This window comes from Phoxinus phoxinus, assembly GCF_949152265.1.
Source record: "Phoxinus phoxinus genome assembly, chromosome: 15".
Lineage (NCBI taxonomy): Eukaryota > Metazoa > Chordata > Actinopteri > Cypriniformes > Leuciscidae > Phoxinus > Phoxinus phoxinus.
The window spans coordinates 30,564,903-30,575,236 of NC_136890.1; the positions used below are offsets into that span (position 1 = coordinate 30,564,903).

Genomic DNA, 10,334 nt, shown 5'->3' on the forward strand with positions numbered 1-10,334 from the left:
TACTATGGTGATGGTGATGACTGAATGTTAATAAATGTAATGTGACGTAAGTTTCTGGAAGTAGATCCTGCTGACGTTAGAAAGTTGGTCGAGTCCGTTTTTTTTTGTGTGCTGTTTTTTATGCTTTGTTATCAACAAATAGCATGTGAGTAATTTCCATAATACATCAAAACAACATATCACATGCTTCACAATACAATGAAATTACACACACAAAAAAGGAAAAATTAGTAGAGAAAAGAAAAGCGGTAAGTTAGTCAGGGGTGTACGCAGGGGTAGCTCATGAATATTAAGCAGATGACGCGTCCTTAAAATAGGTGACGCAATACATATTTATGAGCCACTGCCAGACATTCGCCATTAATACGATTCGTGACGGCTGTGGTAGAACAAAACAAGACCACTAATACAAGTGACAGCCGCAAGTAAGGAACTTCTGTGTTCAAAGAACCACGTAAAGCAATATCAGAGCTGATTAAAAGAGAGAGAGAGAGAGAGAGAAAAGACTTCTAATAAAGTCAGTTAAAACACCGAGGGTTTTTTGAAAATGTCTGGAGCGGAGTTTGACAAGGAGTTTCTGTACAACTTACCCGCGTGTGTTATGAGTCACTTTACACGGATTATGGACTCACTTTCACACGCAGACTGGATATTGTTCGGTAAGATTAATGTATTTATATTTATTCATAGGGTTTTATTTATTTAACCCGAACCCTAGAGGATTAGCGCACTCGCTAACTCGCTTAGCCATCTGAGCGATGACGTCAAAAGTTCAGTTTCTGTTCAGTTTGTTCTGAAACGTTTATTTCTTCACAGCAAGTGTTTGTTTATTTCGTTTAAGTTAGTTGTGAATAACTTTTGTAAATCTCTGTAGTGATATTTGTTTAGTTATGAATGTATTCTAGAATGTTACGCTAAGTGTCAGGATAGTTGCCCTGGCCTGATGATAAATGATATTGGAGTAAATAAACGGGAAAATTAATTAATATGATTTTAAAAAGTTTGTTTGTTAAAACTAAATTTGTTCAGCAAAGGACATGGTTTACTGATGTTGTGTTGTTTGGAGCGTAGGCCTATGTTGTGTCCATTCATTCAGGTGAGATGCTGAGATTTGATAAGTCACATGGTTAAATCACAGCTGTATTTGTTATTTATTTTATTTTATTTAACCCTTATTTAACCAGGGAAATCCTTTGAGAACAAGTCTCTTTTGCGAAGGAGCCCTGGCCAAGAAAGCCGCAATAAAAGTTCCACATAGAATACAAAATATAAATGAAGTATAATATAAAAAAAAGTATTTTCCTCAATGTGGAATCATCTGGAATTGGGAATTATGGCTATGTGCATTTTTAGTATGTCAGCTAGGAGTTAATTATGTGTTCAGCTACGACTACATAATTAGGATTCCTTCAAGTTTTGGCATGAATGATTCCATAATTAATTTGTGTGTTTTTTGCTTTAGTAACTAATGTATTTTGGTGGAAACTAAACTTAAACAGTGCTTTTATGTACATTGCAGCTTCACGGATAATATCTGATCAGACTGAACTACGCCTTTTGGAACAACGCCCCAGACGCACAGACATCCTCATGCACAAATGGGGCTGTCGTAATGGGACAGTTGGAGAATTGGTGCAGATTCTTGAAGGCTTGCAGTGGTTTCGGCCCCGTGATATCATCCTTGAATGTATGCCTGATTTTTTTGATTTATGCTTCTGTTGTCTCTTACCACATCTGATGCCCTAACCAGCCAGATTATCAGGTGGTTTTCGTGGTTGTTACGAAACTCGTTTCATCAACTTTATTCATGCACTTTATTGTCAAAGATCTCCCAGCGTTTCACATTTAAGTTGTGAAGAACAAACAAGCACAATGCTGTCAAATGTGACATTTCTCTGCTGTGATCACACACACAGAGAGAGAGAAAGAGAATGCAGATAGATTTGTTATGACGACTAATTTAATTGCAAATGAGATAGAAATAAAGCCATCTATACTATATTAGCTTTAGATTCTCTAAAAAAAAAACTTCAGTAATAATATTAGAGCAGTGTTGTTGTTTACTATAATTATTTATAATCATTTTTGGTCATTTAAATAAAGCTGAAATACACACACACACACAACTTAATATATATTAGATAAAGAGACTAAAATTAAGAGAACTTTAAGAAGTAAAATAAAAAATAGAAATGTTGCCTTGGTAACCATATGAAATAAATACGTTTAAGTTGAAATATTAGAACTGAAATAAAAATAAATGAAAGCTAAATATAATTTTTAAAAATACTATAATAAAAACAAGCACATAGGCTAACAAAATGACTAAAGCTAAAATTCAAATGAAAACTGAAAATATAAAAATAAAAGCTAATTATAAATAAATAAATATATACTTTATAATAGTACTTAAATAATACTAAAAAACACTGTATTATAGATGTGTAATTTTAGAGAAAAAAATGTACCAACTGATATATTTCAGTTTTGTGCAATTTATTATAGTTGGATAACAAATCCATTAATGTACTTTTGTATGCATTTCCAAAGGTAGACGTACACCGCAGTCTTGTTCCGAGCAACAGTCCGCTTCAACGGTACCACAAGCCACTGCATGTCAAGCCGATACAGTCAGCTTTGTCAAAGAGTTTCTCCCTGTCCATGGTAACATCTTTTACTTTCTACAGTGCTTGCACCTGATAATATCTGTGGTAAAATATATATTTTTAATATTTTTGTTTTTCCAGAAATCAGGCCTCTACCCAAGCCTAGCCCTCCACCTCCCGATCTGGACTCCATTGATTCAAAAACCTCAAATATAGCGGAAGAGGTGCTTTATTTGATTTATAAAAATATAAAAATTCAGCCATTAAAAGTATTAATAAAACTTGATAGGTTTGAGCATTCACTTTTTATTGTGTTGTTGAGGCATTGGTCAGCATGACTCTTCCTTTAGCCATCATGTTTTTCTTCCTTTCAGTTTCTTAATCCTCTGACACTTTTGTGTTTGTTCACAGTGCCCATGCAAAAACCATGTGGATCCCCCACCTCTTTACTCCACTGCGATGAGCTGGCCGTTTGAGGAAATACAGAGAGGCACGTGCAACTTTTCCCCATGCAAGCAGATTGGTGAAGGAGGTTTTGGGCACGTGTATCAAGCTGTGATGAGAAACACTGAGTTTGCTGTGAAGAAGCTGAAAGAGGTAATAAAACAAACCTCTATGAGTGTTTGCCCGTACTGTTATTGAGTCAACTGACTAATTGAGTCAGTTAGTTTCTTAATCATCCATGTCCTTTCTGTCTCTTTTTTCATTTGGATGTTCGGAGCAGGACTCTCATTTGGATTGGAGTGTCGTGAAGGAAAGTTTCAGGACAGAAGTGGAAAAACTCTCACAGTAAGAAGCTGTCTGTCTATCCTCTGCTCCTCTGGCTTATGCTTCCTTCTCTCATGCTTTAAATCTGTCTTTCCTGATTTGTTTAAAGGCTGCCACACACTACAAGATAATTGAGACTATTTTGGGCCCGATTCTCCCCTTCCGACAATCCTAGGTAAAGTCCCAAAGAGCTTGATAGTTCTACAGATTATCTTCAGATTTTCCGGTGGGGTGAGGTGTGTTAAAAGTAATTGAATCTGCTCTTGAAGAACGTCAGGGCCGCAGTGACCTCTTATCATAAATATCCAACATGTTGAATATTTTTTTCGATCAGAAATCCTGCTACGTGGACAAACGTGCACGCACTCTAGATAGTCACATGGAATGAAACGATATCCAATCAGAAAGCTGGCTGACGGAAGACAGAAGCATAACACAACTTCATTCAGACCTCGCCCCCCCCCCCCCCCCACACACACACAAATTTTCTGTAAAAAGAAGTCCAAACACTATTATCGCCATGTCTCCTTGCCTGTGGTCTGCCATGTTTGTTTACTCTACACTCACGTTTGACCACGTGTTCACAGTCGGGACGTTAACAAAACTATTAAATCTGTGTTTTTTTTAATAGTCATGTTTGTGGTCTCTCACATTTTGAAAGACTGATAAGATTTAAAAAATCTTTTAGTGTGGGCCAGCCTTTAACCTGCTTTTTTTCAGTCTGTGATTCATTTATGTTTGTTCAACAGAAGTGCAGAATGGGACTTACCCGCTTGAAATTTGATTGCTCTTTATGCACAACACCTCTTCATGAGCCAAAAATGAAAGTCTTCTCCAGCCTACCCTCCAAATCTTTATTGTGGTTAGTTGTCATCCTGTTGTCTCTTAATTAGGTCTTTTTTTTTTCTGACACGTTTTTCAGCCAGCACTTTCAAGCCTTGCTTCCTTCAGCTACTATAATGCTCTCATTAAATGTTAAGTAATACAATCTGAAGCAACGTTTTTTTCTTATTCCCCAGATACAGGCATCCCAACATAATGGACTTTGTTGGCTACTGTTTAGAAGGACAAACTTATTGTCTCATATATGTTTATATGCCGAATGGCTCTTTAGAGGACCGACTACGCTGTGAGGTGAGTTACCACTTTTGCTAGACAATATGGGCTCGGCTTCATGTCACTTGAAGGCGTAGTTCATTCAAAATGAAAGTTCTGTCATCTTTTACTCACCCTCATGCTGTTCCAAACCTGTATGACATACAGTGAAAGTCAATGTGGGGCAAGGCTGTCAAGCACAAGAAGAAGAAAAAAAACACCATTAAAAGCAGTTTATATGACTCATAAAGTAAAATCGTTATTCACTGAAAATCATCTCCTCTATCAAATCTCATTTGCAGGCCTGCCCTGTACATTCAAATATTGTGCATCACAACTTATTGCGCAAATGATTTTTTAAATGTGACTGATCTTTTCTTCATAAACAACATGGAATCTGAAATTTTTAATTCTGACTTTAATTCTGTCCTAAATCTGATACTGATCAGATGTTTTGCTATGTGACCGCAGTCTGAACAGTCATATCAGAATTCATGCGACTTTTATGCCACTCTAGAGCAACATTTGTCATAATTTTGTGTTCATGGGAGTCACTTAGAAGATTTTAAATACCCGTAGTAGTGAGTGAAGGACAGTGATGTGTCAGAACTTATAAGTATTACAGTGACAGCTCTAAATACAAACAAAATATGAGGGCTCGTATCATAATTGTGGGGGAAAAAAACCTGCTCGTTTGTGTTTGGAATACCATGAAGGTAAGTAGATGATGACAGAAGTTAATTCTATGTGTTTTAACCATTTCAAGGCATATGTCTGAGTTATTCACAATGCTTGTTTCTTTCAGGACAGCAACGCCCTCTCTTGGTCACAGCGTGTAAATGTGGTACTGGGCACTGCGAAAGCTATTCAGTACCTGCATTCTTGCTCACCTGCACTTATTCATGGAGATATCAAGAGGTGAGTGCAAGAACATGTAAACCACATGAACACTACCATTCAAATGTTTGTGGTCATTATTATTATTTTATTCTGAAAGAAATGTAATACTTTTATTCAGCAAAGATGCATTAAATGGTTCAAAAATGACAGAAATGACATTTTATAATGTTACAAATGATTTCCGAAAAAAAAAGCTTTTCTTTTGAACCTTCCATTCATCAAAGAAGCCTGAAAAAACAAATATGTCATGGTTTCCACAAAAATATTAAGCTAATAATATTAATCTCAACTGTTTTGAACATTAATAATAATACGAAATGTTTTTTGAGCACCAAATCAGCATATTAGAAAGATTTCTGAAGGATAATGTAACACCGAAGACTGGAGTAATGATGCTGAAAATTCAGTTTTGCCATCACAGAAATAAATCACGTTTTAAAATATAACGGTGGGGTGATAAGAAAACTGTTATTTAATATTGTAGTAATATTTCAGAATATTACTGTTTTTACTGTATTTTTGATCAAATAACTGCAGTCTTGGTTCGCATAAGAGACTAGAATGGTAGTGTATGTTTAGATCTTAAGACTTTTTGATTTGAGTAATTATTGTGAGTTCTTGGAAGTGACAGAAAATTCAGCAAGTGTGGGGTTTTATCTGATTAAATTTAGTTTTGCTTGTATACAATTGCAAACAGGTGTCTTTGAAATCACTTACACCTTACTGAAAAGTCTCTCTAAAAAGTCAAACATCCTAGTTTGAGCTTCTCAGAATCACACTGTTGTTGCGAATCATAAAAGGTTGGAATCTTTTTGACCCAGGTGACCATCCAACTCAGGGCTTTAGATCAGTTTTCACGTACACAGATTCATGCTCTGCTGGTTCCTTTAGTGCAATGTGAGTGCAGCTGTTTGCAGCTGTTTGCAGTGACTTCAGGTTTTACAAATGTGATGGGTACAAAGTACTTTTAGATTGGGATGGGTTTAAGTCCATGAAAAACTAAATAACTTCAAGCTTTTGCACCAGAAAAAGGGACATTTTCAAGCATGAATTCTCACACTAAGATAAAATCAACTGCAGCCCCAATTTTCCTTTTTCAAGTCAAATGAATAAAATGCGTTGCAAATGCCATTATATGTTGGTTTCCTGTTAACCCCTAGGGTTGCACCAGGCTTCTTTCACAAACCAGTCATCTTCCCTCAGCTCTAACATCCTTTTAGGGGATCACCTGGAGCCCAAACTGGGGGACTTTGGATTGGCGCGTTTATGTCGGAGCCCCGGCAAAACCCCAGGCAAAACGTCCACGGTGGCTCGTACTGCAACGGTACGGGGAACTCTTGCATACCTCCCAGAAGAATACCTGATGGATGGACAGCTAGGAGTGGAGATCGACATCTACAGCTTTGGAGTGGTGAGATGCATCTTTTAAGACGTGCATTGTGAACGCAAAATGACATTAAAGGGTTACTTCACCCAAAAATGAAAATTCTGTCATTAATTACTCACCAAATTGTCGTTCCATACATGAAAGACTTTCATTCATCTTCGGAATACAAATAAAAATATTTTTAATGAAATCTGTGATCTTTCTGTCCCTCCATTGACAGTCGGTGCAACTACCACTTTGATGTTTCAAAAAGTTCATAAAGAGATTGTAAAACTAATCCATATGACTTGAGTGGTTTAGTCCAAATTTTCTGAAGAGACTCGATCGCTTTATATGATAAACTGTGGAAGGACCGAAATCTCTCAGATTTCATTAAAAATATCTACATTTGTGTTCCGAAGATGAATCCTCCTCCTCATCAACAATATTTTATTGCAATAACATTCAAGTGGGCTGAGATCCACAAAAAAATAACCCATTGTAAATTGAAAATGGACTGAGACTCCATCACACCTAATGAGATTTCAGCTCACTTTCAAGGCCAATGTAAAACTACTTTTTGGTCCACTTAAATGGGCGTGAGTTGTTGTTGTTGTTTTTTAAGAAGGACCTGCCCTTAATTTGAAATCTTTTATGTTCGTAAACAGATGCTGCAACAGCTTTCGGCTTTCCATGTTTGATAAATTAACACTCCAGTTTCTCCCGTACCGCAGGTCATGCTAGAGATACTTACTGGACGGCAGGCTCTTGAGGTCGATGGCCAGTCCAAAACTGTTTACTTGGTGAGAAGAGCTGAAGTCATGCTATAGTAACATTTGTTAGTGTAGAGTTGGTGTTAATGGCTGGCGATTTTTCACAGAAAGATCTGGTTAAAGAGGAGGAAGAGGATGGGAGAAATTTCAGCAAAGGGAAGCACTCGCGGGAGCTGTCCTATGCTCACGCAGCGGAGAACATCTGCAGGAAACATCTGGATCCTCGACTAATTACTAAAGACTCACCTAACCCTCATGGATCAATGGAAATTTCTCAAATGGCATGTCAATGTTTAGAACGACGGAGGAAGAAGAGGCCTCCCATGACAGAAGTAGGAGAAACTAAGTTATTTTAAATAGAATACAACATTACTGATTTTACTGTATTTCTGATCAAATAAATGCAGCATTGGTGAGCATGAGATACATCTTTCAAAAAGATTCGATTAGATCTTAATTACTTCAAACCTTTTGAATGGGAAGTAGTCACGAAATACTAAATTATGACTTTCTGCCTAACAATCGGACATTAGGGAAAAAATAAGATTTTTAGAAACAATAATACTCCTTCATAATATGTTTTAGTTAGAATTATGAGGCTTATTCTGGCTCTATTGGTGTTTTATAGGTGTTCAAAGCACTTCAAGATGTGCATTCAGGGTTGAAGACCTCTGGCAGATCGACCATGGTCAGAATATCTCCTGTATCATCTCATCCATCCACCCCTGAGCCTCTGCGCTCCGACAACAGCTCCCTGGACTCTCTCGGCCATCAGTTCTCCAAACTCCGTGCTCAAGAGGACACATACCCCTGCCTTCACAAGCCTGTCTTTCCCACCTTGGCTTCTGAAATGACTCAGTCTAACTGCTCAGAGTCCGAGTTTAATGCTGAATCATGGGCTTCACATTCCTCTGGCATGCCATGTGAATCAGATGAGAGTCAAGGCTTTTCTCAGTACTTGACAAGTCACTGTAGCAGACCTCAGTCGACGTCATGTGGGGCCTGTGGTGTTCAGAGCACTAAAATAAACCGTTCTTTAGAGGAAAACCCATCACAGTCCAGTCCGAATGAAGGTAATATTTGTTATTTAAACTGATTAGGAACATCATAAATATTTAAATAAGCATTTTTTTCTGAATGTATATCTTTCTGCTTGTCCCAGTTTCATTCTCTGTCTGAATCTTTACAGATTTGTCTGACCAGAAAGTGTTTATCAACCCTGTGAGGCAGCGACTGGTTGAGAAAATTGAGCTTTATGAAGAGGGGAGGATTTTAACTTCTGATCTGCTATCATCAGGAGACTCGTTATGTAAGTTTCCAAATCAATTGTAAATGGATTCCACAACTGTATACAAACAAATGTTTGGTGGGGACAGTTCTGGGTTCTTCAGGCAACACAAGAATCTGCTTTAAGATGGAATTTCATTCAAGCTGAGCTGATCATGACCCATGTAGTAAATTAATGGATGCTGGTTATCATGAATGCATCCGTTTGATCGGTACTTTGAATGCATCACAAAGGTCACAATTTGCCATTTATAACTTAAAGCACTACTGTAGTGACAGATATAAGGCCGAATACAAGACCCCCATTATCTAACCAAGCTCAGTAAGCAATAGACACATTTTCTATGTATTATTTGAATGCTTTCAACAAACTTATATATGTCCAACAAATACAATACTGTATATATAAACTCAGCAAAAAAGAAACTTCCCTTTTTCAGGATACTGTATTTTAAATATTATTGTAAACGGTTTAGCAGCCATAGTCCTGCTGCAGGAGGCATGAGGACTGTGTTGAGACAATTTTTTGTGCTTATAGAAGTTGCCTGTTAATTGAATTTAAATAATATATATATTTTCATTATTTTGTAGACCGAGGGATGAGTGCTCAAACAAGGGAGCCAGAAGAGAGCGATGAGTTTGCAAGTGAGACATCAGGAATCAACATGCAGTCACCGGCTGCAGTTTAACACTGGATGTTTGGAACAAAGTGCCCAACACTTGTTAAAATATTATACAAAATATTCATGAATTTCTATATGGTACTTTTTTTTTACGGTTATGGTAGAGAAATAACCTCCATAAATACCTCGGCCAAAGGTATTTTTTATTTATGGTAATAGCAAGTGAAAAGTGGTACGGATAATGAAAGCTCTGAAGTTGTGAACCTGTGAATCTTGAATGACAAGTTAAATGGAAAGATATAAAAGTGCATAATTTATTGTTATACGCCTGTTATTTTGGCGACCGAACGTCTGTCTGTTGTTTTTGGCTTAGTTCTCAGAGGCAAAATGGCTTTTTATAGCATAAAGTCAAGTGTATGGTTTATGTCTATTTAACATTAATCACTATTTCTATGGTACTAACTGGTGATTGTTGTAGAAATTGAATTAAACATTTAGCTTGTGTAGTTTTCATTATGCACATTTTATTTTTAATTGTTAGCAAACCTACAGTAATAATATAACCGCTGTATTTGAAACACAGCATATTTCCATCAGAGGCCATATTCAATATTTCTATATTTAGCCCATTGCTTTTTAAAGAATCAAGCTTCTTTTGATTCACACTCTGAATTTTTGCTTATGTAATTGTTTATTGTAAACACTGACTTGTAAAATGTTTTTACTTGAAAAATTGTTTCAGATTTCAGATGCATGTATTGAACTCTGTTGTTTTGAAAGTTTAAATCGTTTATCAAAACACTGGGTTTTTGTGAATGGAATATAACTCTTATGTGTGTGTTGGTAAGAGTTGTATAAGCATATGCTATTTACATGAATTGTATTATTATTAGATACATTTTTTTATGCAGAGATC

At 36.7% G+C, this 10,334-nt stretch overlaps 1 protein-coding gene across 2 annotated transcripts; it reads left to right on the plus strand.

Moving 5' to 3' along the window:
• Window positions 1–315: 315 nt before the first annotated feature.
• Window positions 316–10,314, plus strand: irak1 (interleukin-1 receptor-associated kinase 1). 2 transcript variants are annotated; one of them, XM_079637493.1, is made up of 14 exons: window positions 316–659; window positions 1,520–1,687; window positions 2,551–2,664; window positions 2,748–2,830; window positions 3,018–3,203; window positions 3,331–3,395; window positions 4,394–4,508; window positions 5,275–5,387; window positions 6,573–6,780; window positions 7,470–7,538; window positions 7,616–7,840; window positions 8,137–8,581; window positions 8,698–8,817; window positions 9,387–10,314. In XM_079637493.1, the coding sequence occupies exons 1-14, from the start codon at window positions 548–550 to the stop codon at window positions 9,482–9,484; spliced, it is 2,121 nt and encodes a 706-aa protein (XP_079493619.1). In that variant the 5' UTR covers window positions 316–547; the 3' UTR covers window positions 9,485–10,314. The 2 variants fall into 2 exon arrangements, with proteins under 2 accessions (XP_079493619.1, XP_079493620.1); XM_079637494.1 differs by having other exon boundaries at window positions 316–425.
• The last annotated feature ends 20 nt before the right edge of the window (window positions 10,315–10,334 follow it).

Excerpts from the sequence above, each read along its gene's own strand:
- irak1 (XM_079637493.1), top strand. The coding sequence starts at position 548 with ATGTCTGGAGCGGAGTTTGACAAGGAGTTTCTGTACAACTTACCCGCG. Across the intron at positions 6,781-7,469 it reads ACATCTACAGCTTTGGAGTG|GTCATGCTAGAGATACTTAC; the intron begins GTGAGATGCATC and ends CCCGTACCGCAG. Across the intron at positions 8,818-9,386 it reads ATCATCAGGAGACTCGTTAT|ACCGAGGGATGAGTGCTCAA; the intron begins GTAAGTTTCCAA and ends ATTATTTTGTAG.